Raw genomic sequence first — 15,637 nt, forward strand, 5'->3', positions numbered from 1 at the left:
TGGGATCAGTGTACATCGGACCTTTCGATTTAAAAAATAGTGTCGGACTTCACTTTCCCTCCTTTGTTTTAACATAGGAATACAATATAGCCCTCTTTCCCCGTGATTAAAGAAAATAAAGTGAATTAAAACTTTTCGGTGAGAATTTGCCGATAAATTTGGTCGAAGTAACTAAAAGTGATACAAATTAAATAGTTAAGGTACTAAATTTGTAGTTTTGAAAGTTGTAGACTGAAATAAACAACACTCTAATAGTCATAGGACCAAAACTGAAATAATGTACTTTCCATTAATACAATTTACTTTTTTAATATACTAAAAGTACATTATTTGATAGTATACAAAATAATGTAATTTTTATTTGTGGTCCACACAGACCATGCAATAACGAAGGTAAAATATGGTGGGTCATGATTTTATTAATTTTTTTTCTTCAACCAATAAATATTGAACATTTGGCGAGAGTTATACTCCATTGAGTAGGTATACTATTTTTGTCATGAAAATCAAGCAGGTGGCAGTGCACATATTCAACAAATACAAAGATGGGCTTGCCTCGCAACTGGATGGAGGAAACTAAATGTGGATTATGCGATTGATTTGACCTCCAACAATATGGGATTTGGATAAGTGATCAGGGATGAGCACAACTCGTTTGACGCAGCTGCTACAAGGATAACTAATGGGGTTTTCACTCCAAGGGAGGTTGAGGCTGCAGATGGGAAGGAATTAGGAAGCTCTAAGTTGGTTAAAGAATCATGACTATTCTAAGATGCTGGTGAAAATTGATTCATTACTAGTTGTTCAGAAGTTGCATGAACCAACTTCTTTGTCTTCTTTTGATTTTGCTAGTGTTAGTATTGTTAATGTTATTAGGCAACTTTTCAATGTGAATGTCACTTTTGTCAAAACAGTCGGCAAATGAGGTTACTCATTGTCTTGTAACAGAATTCCTTTCCATTTTTAACCGGGTTCTTTAATTATCCCCTTTCATGTATAATGCATTATTCTATGACAATAATTATATGTAAAATGTCATTATATGTTTTCCGTGAGACAATCACATATGTGACTTATTCATGGTCTCTTTGGGGTTCATAAGGAATTATTCCATTTTGGATTTGACCCGTGCAATTATACTATACGAAATCTCCATTTGACCGGTAAAAGCTCAAAGATCACAATTAAGTACACATATGAATAGAAATAGTGTCCTGTGTGCTGAGCCATCCCTGTAAGACACTACGTGACTTTAAAGCTAAGAATTTTATCGCCATTAACAGCCACCATATCTACTGGATCTGAAGCTCAGCAGGAGCAATCGCGTTTGAACTAGCCACAACTATACTGCATTGCGTTGCTGCGAGCTGAAACGATGTCGTTTGAAGAGGACGAGGAGTCGTTCGAGCACACGCTCCTGGTGGTGCGTGAGGTGTCGGTTTTCAAAATCCCGCCGCGCCCCACCAGCGGCGGCTACAAGTGCGGCGAGTGGCTTCAGTCCGACAAGATCTGGTCCGGCCGCCTCCGCGTGGTGTCCTGCAAGGAGCGCTGCGAGATCCGGCTCGAGGATCCCAACTCCGGCGAGCTCTTCGCTGCTTGCTTCGTGCATCCGGGCCAGCGGGAGAGCTCCGTCGAGTCGGTTCTCGACTCTTCCAGGTACTTCGTGCTGAAGATCGAGGACGGCCGCGGCAAGCACGCGTTCATCGGGCTAGGGTTTAACGAGAGGAATGAGGCTTTCGATTTCAATGTGGCATTGTCGGATCACGACAAGTACGTAAAGAGAGACCACGAAAAGGAGGCCGGCGATGGTCAGACCAGTGATGAGAATAGTCATATTGACATTCATCCAGCTGTAAATCACCGCTTAAAGGTAAGAATTTAGAAGTATTCTCAGCTCATAATACTTGCTGCCGTCACTTTGCTTTAGTGTATTTTTTACTAGTAATTATTATATATAGCACATTTTGAGAAGTCTGAACTCAAATTAATGAAATTGCGAGAGATATTCCTGTCAAATTGATGCCTGCTAGCTTTCAGAAGCTCGAGTATGATAGATCAAGATAAACTGGATTCTTTTTTTAGAACACTTGGGGCTATAAATTAAACAGAAATTCATGCAGTGTATTTGCTGACCTCTATGCATTCTAGGCATAAGGGAGTTTCAAAAAGGAAATATAGAGAATATGCAATACAATAATACATGAATCTTTATTTTATTCACTAGTGTAAACATGTGCTAAAGTTTGCTAGTGCCAGCTTACTTAAACATAATTGAGGCTTTCACGAAGAAAACTATTCCTTTTTTCATTGAGCTGATGATTTAGTTCAGCAATCATTTAGGCTTTGGTATAATCCCAAAGCAAGTTGTATTTGTGCTTTGGTTTGCTTAACTCCTTGTGTGGACCTAAAACTGCTATCTTTATTAACTACCCGAGCCACCTGTTCTTTCAATTGCGAAATGTCTTTTTCACTTTTTCATTGTGCATTTCTAGGCTATAGGGAATGCTGATTGAAATTTTTGTTCTTGATCTGCATTGAGTAACTTTCAATAGTTTTGTCCATAGGAAGGAGAAACCATAAGGATAAATGTAAAGAACAAACCTTCTACTGGAGCAGGCATGCTTTCAGCTGCTGGATTGACAAGTGGACTTACTGGAACTGGGAAATCCAAGACCCTAGGCCTTGTGCCACCGCCTATTGGGGCTGGCAAAATCAGATCTCCTCTTCCACCACCTCCCAATGACACTGTTGCTGTTCGCAAGACTTCTGCTAGTCAGGGTACATCACTCAAAGTGCCCAAGGAAAATAAAAATCATTCTGCTGATCCATTATCAGATCTCTCTCCACTTGAGGTATTGTGTACTTTCATTTTAATGAACTTCATATGCCTTCTACTGGTAGTCTGGTAGTGTGTTTTGCACATCGTGGTATTTTTGTTTGATTATTTTAAAATTTTACACTTCATTGAGTAGCTGAGTTTGATCCTCATAGTTTGTCATGAGAAGAATGGGTGAGACTGCTTGAGAAAATCAATGCACTCACAATCTTCTCTTGGTGCAGTTGGTGTGTCCATGGCTTGGGTTTGAAAATTTAGCTCCAAATAAACTACGAGTGCTATGTTGAGAAAATACTACTCCATAGTATGTATTAGAGTGACATACCATGTTCCTGCAGTTTGGGTTTTCCAATTAGAAGCTATGAGTATATGTATAGACTGAGAGATGAGGATTTGGGAGGAAATAAATAGGAAGAGGTTCTCCTGATCTCAAGTGGTTCGTGAGAGAGAGAGAAGTCTGTGAATGGTGGTAGTTCAAATTGCACTAACCAAATGCAACAATAGTGTCATATTACCCATATCAACATTAGTTCAACATTTTGTTATGCATATTTAATAAATACCAATTTACTAAATGCTGAACAAAAATAATAATTTTCAAGAGATCTCCTTAGATTTCCATAGGTTGGTGATATATATACAACATAGCCTGAGACTGGGACTGAACTGTTCTCAATCGGGGTACTCTCTTTCCACACTTAGAAAATAGAAATTGTGCTATAGGTGATTCCTACATGGGTTTCTAAGACTTAGTTTTTATGAACAGCCATAGCTCAATCTATGAAGTGTCGTTTGCTTTAAACAGTGATATTCTTTATTGAATGTTGATGGCATCAATAAGTTTAAGAACTTTCTTATATCGTACAACTGTTATACATTGATTCCATCAGGTTGCAGAGATAACATATGCAGTAATTACAGACTCTTAACGACTGATTTTTTGCCTTCTCTTTTTGAACGTCTTATATGTATGTCAGTTTTACGTAACACATGCATGTGAGAGTGAATTCAGAGATGTTAATAATTTATTTTGGGATGTGCAGAAGAGCCTGCCAGCGGAGACTGGATCGGGTTCTAGTAAAACCACAGGAGCCGGATGGGCAGCGTTTTGATATCAGATCAGATGTGTTTCAACTTTCGAGTGAAACCTTTGTTCAATGTTGTACTAGTATGGAAAACTTTGGGTAAAGTAATTGAGCTGGAAAGAGAGAAAAAAGAAAAAGAAACTGTGTTCCACGTTACGGGCGGATGATATGATTAGCGAAGTTGTTGATATTATGAATTTCCAATTCCATTTTTTCTTTGGATATATTTTCAGAGGTTTGGGAATTGAAGGAATGATATATTACATCTTTTAGCAAATTTTCGAATTTAATAATATCTACATTCTACACTATAAACACTTTTATTATTATCATTCCGGGGATGTATTATGGTGGAGTTGTCCTTGTGTGTTTGTAACTTGAAAAGCTGGTAGCATAAAAAGATTGTTTTTTCCTAAATACTTGTGCTAATGGCAGAGAAAATACCCAAATCATTAAAAAAAATTACTTAAACCCCAAGTGTTTTGTTACCCTGAAGGATTTGTTTGTAAAATTGTATGATTCATTGGTCACTTTGCCTACAAATTTCTGAAATTTACGTTGAGGACAGGATTCTAGCAGGCAACTAGGCAAAGACTGAGAAACAAAAAGCCTTAGGATATCAAATTCCGTTGCCGGGAATCGAACCCGGGTCTTTCGGGTGAGAGCCGAATATCCTAACCGACTAGACTACAACGGAGTTGTTGTCTTCAAATTTCTAAAATTTTAACTTTACAGCAGATTTCTAGCAGGCAAGGTCTGAGGAACAAAAACACTGAGATATCAAATTCCGTTGCCGGGAATCGAACCCGGGTCTTTCGGGTGAGAGCCGAATATCCTAACCAACTAGACTACAACGGAATTGTTGCTTACAAATTTCTGAAAATAGCTTGAGAGCAGAATTCTAGCAGGCAAGGTCTAAGGAACAAATACACTTGAGATATGCCGGAAATATCAAACCCGGATCTTTTAAGTGAAAGTCAAATATCCTAACCAATTAGACTATAACGGAGTAGTTATTATCAATTCCTATATTATTGTTTTGGGTTAGACCACAATGTGTCCTAAATAAGCTCTACCTATAAAAGATATCTTTAAACCTATAAACCATACTCAAACTAATCAAGATTGAGGACTAAAATGGTTATTTAAATCAAAGGACACCCACAATTGATATGAACTTAAGTCTAGCATTATAAATTATAGGAATCAAAGCAAAACATGAAATTTCATCAGGTCCTTGAAAGACCAAGTTCTGTTCTTGCTTTCTGTCAATATATACTGCTATAGCCATGACAGAAAACTACGTATATACATAGATATTTTAAAGGATCAGCAGCCTGTAAGAACCAGCGGGCCCATCTCATAGCGCTGCAGCAAGTCGCTAACAGAGTCTGAATACTTAGTAAACTGCAAGCACCATAGCACATAACAAAGCAATCATTAAGAAGGGAATGTTCAGAAAAAGTACACAGACACTGTTTTTACGCTACCTTTTGGCTCAACTCGAAAATTTTGTATGGTTTCAGTTTAGGAAGCCAACAACAAGGAGTAGGAGATAGTGTATATTTATGTGACGAGAAAACAATACCTTTTGCCCCCGGAATTGTTTCACTTTTGAATTATGAAGCTAAATTTGTTTAAATTAATTTATAGAGACAGAATTTTCAAAAGTAAAACAATTCATGGGCCAAAAGTGTCGTTTTTCCTCAAACTCCGTTAGCAAACTTTTTTTATTAGGTTATTTTTGTCATTTAAGAATCAATATCCATAATTAAAGTTTCACTCTCTCCATGCAACGATCATTTTTAAAAGTGAATATTGATTCTAAATGATAAAACTAACCTCGTATGTTAATGGAGTTTGACAATTATATAACACTAGCTAGAGACTAAAAGTGCAACTTTATGAACAATTAAGGGACTAAATCTCCAAGAGTAAAACAATTCAAGGGCCGAAAATGTCATTTTTCCTTATATGATTTTTTTATGGTGTCATTTACCACCTATAGTGATATATCTAATTACCAGGTACTATCAATACTGTTAGGACTCTAGTTGTTGTGTTACACTAGACCTCTCACTTCCATAGCATAGTTATATTATCTCTGTACTCTCACGTTATTGTTTAGTGAATCCAATCCTCATCTGGTATCAGTAGTCTCCAGGTTAGGTTTTCTTTTTCTCCGAATGGCAGATTCTGGCAATAACGATAGCTCTGCTCGTGATTCCGAGCGGACTGTCTCCGCCATCCCCGCCGTCGCACCACCACCGGCCACCACCTCTCTTTCGTCGGCACATCATTATGTGTCTATTAAATTAACCCTTCGTAATTATCTGTTCTGGAGGACCCAAATGCTTCCGTTTCTCCGTGGCCAGGAACTTCTAGGTTTCGTCGATGGNAGTGAAAGTCAAATATCCTAACCAATTAGACTATAACGGAGTAGTTATTATCAATTCCTATATTATTGTTTTGGGTTAGACCACAATGTGTCCTAAATAAGCTCTACCTATAAAAGATATCTTTAAACCTATAAACCATACTCAAACTAATCAAGATTGAGGACTAAAATGGTTATTTAAATCAAAGGACACCCACAATTGATATGAACTTAAGTCTAGCATTATAAATTATAGGAATCAAAGCAAAACATGAAATTTCATCAGGTCCTTGAAAGACCAAGTTCTGTTCTTGCTTTCTGTCAATATATACTGCTATAGCCATGACAGAAAACTACGTATATACATAGATATTTTAAAGGATCAGCAGCCTGTAAGAACCAGCGGGCCCATCTCATAGCGCTGCAGCAAGTCGCTAACAGAGTCTGAATACTTAGTAAACTGCAAGCACCATAGCACATAACAAAGCAATCATTAAGAAGGGAATGTTCAGAAAAAGTACACAGACACTGTTTTTACGCTACCTTTTGGCTCAACTCGAAAATTTTGTATGGTTTCAGTTTAGGAAGCCAACAACAAGGAGTAGGAGATAGTGTATATTTATGTGACGAGAAAACAATACCTTTTGCCCCCGGAATTGTTTCACTTTTGAATTATGAAGCTAAATTTGTTTAAATTAATTTATAGAGACAGAATTTTCAAAAGTAAAACAATTCATGGGCCAAAAGTGTCGTTTTTCCTCAAACTCCGTTAGCAAACTTTTTTTATTAGGTTATTTTTGTCATTTAAGAATCAATATCCATAATTAAAGTTTCACTCTCTCCATGCAACGATCATTTTTAAAAGTGAATATTGATTCTAAATGATAAAACTAACCTCGTATGTTAATGGAGTTTGACAATTATATAACACTAGCTAGAGACTAAAAGTGCAACTTTATGAACAATTAAGGGACTAAATCTCCAAGAGTAAAACAATTCAAGGGCCGAAAATGTCATTTTTCCTTATATGATTTTTTTATGGTGTCATTTACCACCTATAGTGATATATCTAATTACCAGGTACTATCAATACTGTTAGGACTCTAGTTGTTGTGTTACACTAGACCTCTCACTTCCATAGCATAGTTATATTATCTCTGTACTCTCACGTTATTGTTTAGTGAATCCAATCCTCATCTGGTATCAGTAGTCTCCAGGTTAGGTTTTCTTTTTCTCCGAATGGCAGATTCTGGCAATAACGATAGCTCTGCTCGTGATTCCGAGCGGACTGTCTCCGCCATCCCCGCCGTCGCACCACCACCGGCCACCACCTCTCTTTCGTCGGCACATCATTATGTGTCTATTAAATTAACCCTTCGTAATTATCTGTTCTGGAGGACCCAAATGCTTCCGTTTCTCCGTGGCCAGGAACTTCTAGGTTTCGTCGATGGGACGATCCCCTGCCCAGCAGCGCCGGTCACGGCCGTGTCTTTGTTGGCTCCGGCTGCGCAGACGTCGACGGCGGACAGCGGCTCTGCCGCTGCGGTTACTGCAGCGCGTCTCCAATGGCTCCGCCATTATCTTTTGCAAATTTTTGCACAAACATTAACGACGAGGACAGACCGGGAACAAGTAAGACATCATTTAATTTAAACAGTCGATCAGAAGAGGCTAACGAAGTAGAACCAACACTAATAATTGGCAAACCTGCACCATTGCCGACCCGAAGGGTGTCCGGTCCATCGTAACCACCAGTAGAAGAGATCACGGAGGAGTCAGGCGTGGCGTGGTTGGTAGCCCCGGTGTCTGGAAACCACTGATGCGAGCCAACAGAACTTGCACCATCTGACGCCACAGCCATGTGTGCCTGCGGGGCGCCGAAAACAGGATAGGGCAGAGTGACCGGAGCCATTACAGATTTGGCAGCGCACACCACCGCCTCGCGAGCGACCACCGCGCCCACGACCGCGATTCCAGCGACCACGACCACCGGAGGATCCCGCGCGATAGCCGCCTCGCTGCTGCTGTTGCTGTTCGCCAGTCCGACCGCCACCACGCCGAACAGCCATTGCAGCCGAAGCACTGAGCTCAACACCTTCATCCGCACAAATATATTCCTGATGCACCAAGAAGTCATGTTTGCTTGCTTCAGAGGTCGTTGTATGGACTTAAGCAGGCCCCCCGTGCTTGGTTTGTTCGGTTGCACGCTTTCCTGGTCTCTGTTGGTTTTGTTCCGTCGAAGACTGATGTTTCTTTATTTATCTATTCTCGTGATGCAGTTCAGTTGTATTTTCTGGTCTACGTTGATGATATCTTAGTCATGGGATCGGACTCTGCTCGGGTTTCTGATCTTGTGTCTAAATTGGCTCTGGAGTTCAAGGTGCGTGACATGGGTGCTCCGACCTTCTTCCTTGGTATTGAGACTATCTCGGTGTCGGATGGTCTGCTTTTGTCGCAGCGTCAGTACCTGACTAACATTCTTAAACGCTCCGGCATGGTTGATTGTAAACCGGTGTCTACTCCGGTTTCTCTTGTGAAGTCTATGGATGCTCCGGTGGTTCCGTATGCTGATCCTACTCAGTATCGCAGTTTAGCAGGTGCTCTTCAGTATCTTACGGTAACTCGCCCAAATTTATCTTATGCCGTTAATTTGTTATGTCAGCATATGCATGCTCCCTCGACTGCTGACTGGTGTATGCTCAAGCGAGTGATTAGATATGTTAAAGGGACTCTGCACTATGGTCTTCATGTTACGAAGTCTATCTCCACTGATCTTCATGCTTTCTCGGACTCGGATTGGGCTGGTAATCCTGATGATCGAAAATCCACGAGTGGGTTTGCGGTGTATTTTGGTGACAATTTAATCTCCTGGTCCTGTCGCAAGCAGCGAACGGTGGCCCGGTCGTCAACTGAAGCTGAATACAAAGCACTTGCAGATGTGACTGCGGAGGTGACTTGGCTTGTGTCTCTTCTGAAGGAAATTGGGTTGCCTGTGCGCTCGGTTCCTCGTCTGTGGTGTGACAACTTAGGAGCTACGTATTTGTGTGCCAACCCTGTTTTTCATGCTCGCACGAAGCATGTTGAGATTGATTTTTACTTCGTGCGAGACAAGGTGGCCAAAAAGGAGCTGCAGGTTCACTTCCTCTCTACAAAGGATCAGTTGGCTGATGTCTTTACTAAGCCTCTTTTGTCATCTCGTTTTGCTCTTTTACGTACCAAGCTCAAGGTGATTGCACAACCCTGAGCTTGAGGGGGAGTGTTAGGACTCTAGTTGTTGTGTTACACTAGACCTCTCACTTCCATAGCATAGTTATATTATCTCTGTACTCTCACGTTATTGTTTAGTGAATCCAATCCTCATCAATACCACAGAGAATCCCTATATTTATAATTATGGATAAGAATATATGTAAACTACATTATTCCATATGCAAACAGGGATCCAAACTGAAAACATCTGCCTTCATATGCAATGCCTTTGCCAAACATATACATGATAGAAATTAAAAAGGTAAAAGATTAAATAATTACCTCTTTCACAACCTCCTCGAGTTTATGGCGCAACGCTTCACACTTGGCTGTTCCACTCTCTCTTACTGAATTCATCTTTGCAGTAACAGCATCCCCCTAATTGGTATAGGATGAAGTTTTAGAGAGCCTTCAAATTCAGATCACTATATACTCAGCCCAGAAAAATTGAAGCATAAAAAGTACCTCAGTGATCACTGCTTCGACCTGCCTTTGCCTCAACTCAAGACCACACCTTGTTGATTCCACTTCTGTCTTCACGTTGTTTAATTCTTTTGCAGCCTCCTCGCGAGAAAGGGCACATTCTTTTTCTACTTGCTTTCTCATTTCATCCAATTGGTCCGCTGTCCCAACATACTTTCTATCTTTAAATTGCAGAGAAAGCTAGAAATAAGAATAATTCAAAGAGCAGACAGGTGAAGCTACCTTTCCCTTGCCTTTCAACTAGTTTAGCCTCAAGTGATTTGTCTAACACTTCTTCATCACTCAGCTTAGCTTTGAGAACCTTAACTTCCTTCTCGATTGATTTAACTGAATTCACCTGTCAGAATACAAAGGCATTGATGAGAGCCTCAAAGCACGCTTTTCGCCCAAGAGAAGCCCATAAAAGAACTTGACAGCCTGGTTTACAATATCATTCCGGGGTATCACTTTTAAATCTAAGACAGCACGCTCTTAATATAAGCTGCAGACTGTTGATTCATAAATACATAATGGTCAATTCAAAATAAGAACTGGAATACCTGAAAGCGGACACATTAAAACAGAACAGGAAGAAGACAATAGCACAAACAAACCTGCTCTTGTATAGCCTGCATCTGATCCAAGTGTTTAGACATTTTCTTCTGAGCCTGATATTGAAAGGAAAAAATGTATATATTATGAAGCAGTGTCAACTACAACTTATTCTAAACAAAACAATTAAAATATTTAATTATCCAATTCTGCTCATTTTTCAGAAAATGAACCAAATACACCAAGACAATTTTCTGGAATGCAACCAAACACTAGAAATGAATACATGCCATGGAGAAATAAATACATGTAGCAAATTCTTTATATACATAAGATGATCATTTATCAATCCTAAATAGAGTTTATAATAAAGAATCCAACAGAGAGCAGCCATATTACATAGCATTCTGGACTTCTGGAGAATACAGTGGTTAGGCAGTATCATGATTAGTTGCATGTTATTAAAATGTAATTCACAATGTCCAGCACTACTTTCTTAATAAAGATTCTGTAGTGTAAACCTAAAACACTGGAAAGAGAAGAAAAAATTGTTTTGACCTCAGTTCTCCAAAAAAGTCATTCAGGCGATTGATATCAAGGCATCATTACAAAGTATAGCAAAATAATAACCATGGAAGCTATTTCAACAAGGGAAACCTCCAATATGTGGACACTTTATATCTGCAGTTCTGCTCACTCAACCAGCATATCGGTGGAATATCAAAATGTACATCAATGATTGCAAAGCATACCTTCGTATAAACCTCAAGAATGGCATTCTTATCCTGCAAAGACTGCATCACTGCCCTTTCTGCATTCTTTGCCTCAACCTGGTGGGACTTTTTTTCCTCCAGAGCCCTCTATGAATTTGTAAAGCGAAGAAGTAATTCTTGGTCAAATATAAAGAAGTAAAGTAAAACCAGATACTAAATACTCCTAATAATCAGTCATCAGAGGAAGAAACAGTGCAGAATTGAATTGCAAAGGTTAGCCACGAACCATGATAGAAAATTAGAAACATCAAAGCACTTAAATAATCTTAATTAAGACTATAAGTTTGATTTCAAATTCTTTAAAAGAAAAGAGTTAAACAATAAAATCTCAAAACCCTCACTTGTATCAGTTTTGTCAAACACATGAGAGTATTATGCTGAAAAAGCTGTTATTTCAATTATCACAGAGAACATCTTTCAAGCTTGCAAATAAGCATGACAGTGCTAAAAGTAACACTTATGGCTCTAGTCAACGTCTTCTGATCTACATGTTTGATGCCATAAGGTCTAACACTGCAAATCAAAGCATGTGCTCAACTGCTCATCCTATCTGTATCACTTAATTGGCATCTGAGTATGTTTAAATGAACCTACATTGGATTGAATAAACATAAGTACCTGAAGCTTGTCGGGAGATTGAACAATTTTAGATCGTAAATGAGCATTTTCTTGAGCACTTCGTACCAATGCAAATTCAACATTAGAAATCTGGTATAAACAAATAACATATGAAGAATATCATATCAGAAAATGAAATATAGTAAACCAAACTATAATCCATATTAAAAATAAAAATAAAAACAAACAAATATTCACCCTCAATGCAGAGAAAAAATATATAACAGATTAAGATGTTTGAACATGTTCAACTTAGGACTAAGGTTTAAAGATTCCCTTATGTGTGATAACATAGTGATAGTAGGAGATGGCAGTAGGGGGATTGAAGACAATTGTTAATAAAGACTAGTTAGGACAAGGGGTTGTGATCAATTTAGCATTAGAGTAATTTTTTAGCTTGCTTCAGATCATCAGATGCAGAAGTCTCAGAACCCAACAATAAGATGATGGGCTGAAAAGCAGACCTTCTCATCCATCTCTTGAGCCTTCTCCTTCATCTTTTTTATTTCAGACTTCAAGGACATCTGGTGGTTGTTGAGACCAGAGATGGCCTGGCGCAATTCCTTAACTTTAACATCTACATCCCGCACAAAAGGCATTTCCTTCTCTCTTGATTCATTACATTGAGCAATCTCTGCATTCAACTGTAAGGTAGATAAGTGACTTCAGAGAATCCTCACATGGTCATGCCAGTTTTCACAACATAGTTGTATAGTAAGAGATACCTGATATATTTTTTCCTCTAGTGCTTCTTTTTGCATAACAATATCACCCAGCTGACCTGCTACGGATTCCAGGTCATTCATTTTGCTGTTCCTAAAATATGAAGAATAACATTGTCGAAAAATTATAAAGGTTGCCAGTTCCTTCCCTTGCTAAAATTATTCATAACATGAAAATGAAGAGAGGGGGGAACTAAGGGAGAAATATGTTTGGAAAAAAAAATGCGGAATGCTAATATCATTACATCAGATTCTACATGAAAATAAAACATCAAGATATATATCAGCTAGCAGTAAATTAAAGCACAAGCACTAACTTGTAAAGACAAAAATTGAGAAGAGCACTGAGAAATGACTTAGTCCGTTCCGGATCGGGCCTCAACAAATCCCAGAGAGTAAACCTATCGGGGAACTCCACAGCAGCCACGACCCCTCTTATCTTGTGAAGCAAATTCATGATACGAACCGAAGAAACATGAAGATCCGGATTCTCAAGCTGCTCCAAGGCCGCAAAATCTGCCTGCCCATTGTCATCCCTATACGCGTCCAAACACAAAAGCTGAGAATTGCAAAATGAAACGATAACATTGATTGAAATTTGGAGTAATGGAAAAGGAGGGAGTTACTGGAGTATATCTAAGAGGTTAAGAAGGTAGGTGTAGAGCTTTTCAACGAGTTCAGGTGAGGGTTGGATAAGGTCTTGCTCGGACACGGGGCTGTCGACTCCAAATTCAGATAGAAGAACGACGATCTCTGACCGAGGGAGAATTGGGTACCCGTAAGTCGACATTTTAGCCGGGTTGTGTTGTTCTCTGCGGAATGCAAAAGCAAGCTGCACACCAAGTGTTTGTTAATTTGTTCAGTTTGAAATTTGAACGCACTGCTATGCGCATCTGGCTTCAAATGCTGCCTAGGTGAGACTTTGCTTTTATTTCCCGCCTAAAGTGAAAATAGTATCCTGCGCAGCTTGCGCTTTTATTTATTAGAGAAAAATAAAATAAAATTGCTGACAACTCTTTTGTCTTTTTCTTTTTTTTTTTTTCTAATTTATATTCGTTGAGTTAAATAGTGCTAACTCCTGAGATAAATCAATTTAAGGTTGTCATAATTGACGACTCAAATAAAAAAGAAATGTTTCCATTGAAACTCGAATGTGTGTAGTTAACATATTATGCATGTGTTTATAATTACCATGTTATCACATAAATTTTCGGCCGGTATTCACTACGTAAAATGAACCATAGTCTTGTTAGTTTTCTAATTGTGTTGATCGGATAATTTTGTATGCTTCGATAATAAGCTTAGTAATCACAAGATTCTAAGTTCAATCTATCGTAAGAAATGTCTATTGACTATTGACCTTCACTCAAAACACACATTTAAATAATGGTTGCTAGATTTCTCATAACCCAAAAAAAAAAAGTCATTAGTAACTCAAAGGCCAGCATAGCTACATTAAGAGGGGAATTCAACCAGCAAATTATATAGACCAACTGACCAAAGTACCAAACATCAATTTCTCATCAAATTTATTCTGTACAGGGACAATTGTATTGCCCTCAACTCAAGTGCACACAACCCAACTAAAACTTTCATGTTCATTAAAACACCCAACATATTCCAAATGATTACTGAAGCAAGAAACTAGGCTCCCCCAAATAGAAAACAGACATGGATGGGCAAGCCATGCTTTCAAGGTGAAGTTGTCTCCCTCACAGAGCCATTGATCCAAGAAAGCAATGATCTCACTCACATTCTCACATACAATTAAGCCTTTCTATCACTGTAATAAGTCCCTGAGTTCCAAGCTTGCCATCTCCATTAGCAACCATCCCTGAGAAAAGCTGTTTTCCCAATGCAGCACCAGGCAAGACCACCACATCCTCCCCTTCTTCTTCCTCCCCAACATCCACACCCATTCCCATGTCCTTCACCATGTACTCTGCAAACCCGCCCGGCCTAAAATCCTTCTCGATCATTCTTTTCCCGAATAACTCCATAACCATCGACCCGGCTGCCCCGCCCCTGATTGCCTCCAAGAACTTGCCTTTATCCAGCCCTGCCTTCTCTGCAAAAACCAAACCTTCACTCAGCCCTAACAAGTTCGCGCCAACGGTTATCTGATTCGCAATCTTGCAACTCTGCCCCTTTCCTGGACCGCCCATGTAAGTTCCCTTCCCCATCACATCAAACAATGGGTTCAACCACTTCACCACATCTTCATTCCCGGCAGCAAAGATGGCCAATTTGCCTTCTTTAGCTCCGGTATCGCCCCCCGAAACGGGCGCATCAACTGCCCAGCAGTTTTTCTCAACAGCGGCGTCGGAGATTCGCCTGGCGAGAGCTGGATGACTGCTAGTGTGGTCCACGATGACGCCGTTGGGGTTGAGAGAAGAGAGGATGCATTTTGGTCCCTCTGAGACAATTTGTCGAACATCTGATGGGTGTCCCAGCATAGTAAACACAACATCGCTAACGCGCGCCACATCTGCGGGGGATTCGGCTAAATGTGCGCCTTTGGATTGGAGATCGGCGGCCTTTGACGGCGTGCGTGCGTAGAGAGTGACGCTGTAGCCGGCGGATAGGAGGCGGGAGGCCATCGCGCCGCCCATCACTCCTATGCCTATCCAGCCTATGCGGGTCTGACCCGGAACTACGGGTACTGGATAGCAAGTGGCCATTCGGGTTCCAAAATTCGGAGACTCCTTCAATGGCCTGTAGTTCAGAGAACAGGCGACTGGTTGACTGATTTTTCACTGCCAACAGCATATAACTGTAAAGAGTCACACATTTTGATGTTTTCATACCGACCCCTTAAGTTTCGAAAATTTGCAAAATTCTCCACATCACTTGCCATTTATCATGATTCATAGCACCCCTTCAATATTTTTTTTGAGGTAATATAACATTTTTAAGAATCTAACATAATCTATGAATGCGAGTGGGGAGGGGGGGGGGGGGGG

At 39.7% G+C, this 15,637-nt stretch overlaps 3 protein-coding genes and 2 non-coding genes across 6 annotated transcripts in view; 1 reads left to right on the top strand and 4 right to left on the bottom strand.

Moving 5' to 3' along the window:
* The first annotated feature begins 1,164 nt into the window (after nt 1-1,164).
* LOC116031429 (uncharacterized protein At1g03900) lies at nt 1,165-4,236 on the top strand. The gene is made up of 3 exons (XM_031273631.1): nt 1,165-1,870; nt 2,565-2,852; nt 3,880-4,236. The coding sequence occupies exons 1-3, from the start codon at nt 1,376-1,378 to the stop codon at nt 3,946-3,948; spliced, it is 852 nt and encodes a 283-aa protein (XP_031129491.1). The 5' UTR covers nt 1,165-1,375; the 3' UTR covers nt 3,949-4,236.
* Nucleotides 4,237-4,545: 309 nt separating this feature from the next.
* On the bottom strand, nt 4,546-4,618 carry TRNAE-CUC. The gene has a single exon. It is a non-coding gene; the product is annotated as a tRNA-Glu (tRNA).
* Nucleotides 4,619-4,706: 88 nt separating this feature from the next.
* On the bottom strand, nt 4,707-4,779 carry TRNAE-CUC. The gene has a single exon. It is a non-coding gene; the product is annotated as a tRNA-Glu (tRNA).
* Nucleotides 4,780-6,518: 1,739 nt separating this feature from the next.
* On the bottom strand, nt 6,519-13,592 carry LOC116032803 (kinetochore protein NUF2 homolog). Its single transcript, XM_031275522.1, has 11 exons — nt 13,301-13,592; nt 12,992-13,210; nt 12,678-12,768; nt 12,417-12,596; nt 11,953-12,042; nt 11,314-11,421; nt 10,624-10,677; nt 10,253-10,367; nt 10,013-10,170; nt 9,830-9,925; nt 6,519-6,758 (listed from the first exon to the last, which is right to left on the bottom strand). The coding sequence occupies exons 1-11, from the start codon at nt 13,462-13,464 to the stop codon at nt 6,681-6,683; spliced, it is 1,353 nt and encodes a 450-aa protein (XP_031131382.1). The 5' UTR covers nt 13,465-13,592; the 3' UTR covers nt 6,519-6,680.
* Nucleotides 13,593-14,129: 537 nt separating this feature from the next.
* The window catches only part of LOC116032386 (probable 3-hydroxyisobutyrate dehydrogenase-like 2, mitochondrial), a 3,072-nt gene continuing 1,564 nt past the window's right edge, over nt 14,130-15,637 (bottom strand). The window contains exon 2 of one of the 2 annotated variants that reach the window (XM_031274900.1): nt 14,130-15,430. In XM_031274900.1, coding sequence (XP_031130760.1) covers nt 14,432-15,355 — 924 coding nt within the window. In that variant the 5' untranslated portion in view covers nt 15,356-15,430 and the 3' untranslated portion in view covers nt 14,130-14,431. Of the gene's footprint in view, nt 15,448-15,637 lie in introns of both variants that reach the window. The other variant, XM_031274902.1, reaches the window with a different exon arrangement.

This window comes from Ipomoea triloba, chromosome 10 (assembly GCF_003576645.1).
Source record: "Ipomoea triloba cultivar NCNSP0323 chromosome 10, ASM357664v1".
Classification (NCBI taxonomy): domain Eukaryota; kingdom Viridiplantae; phylum Streptophyta; class Magnoliopsida; order Solanales; family Convolvulaceae; genus Ipomoea; species Ipomoea triloba.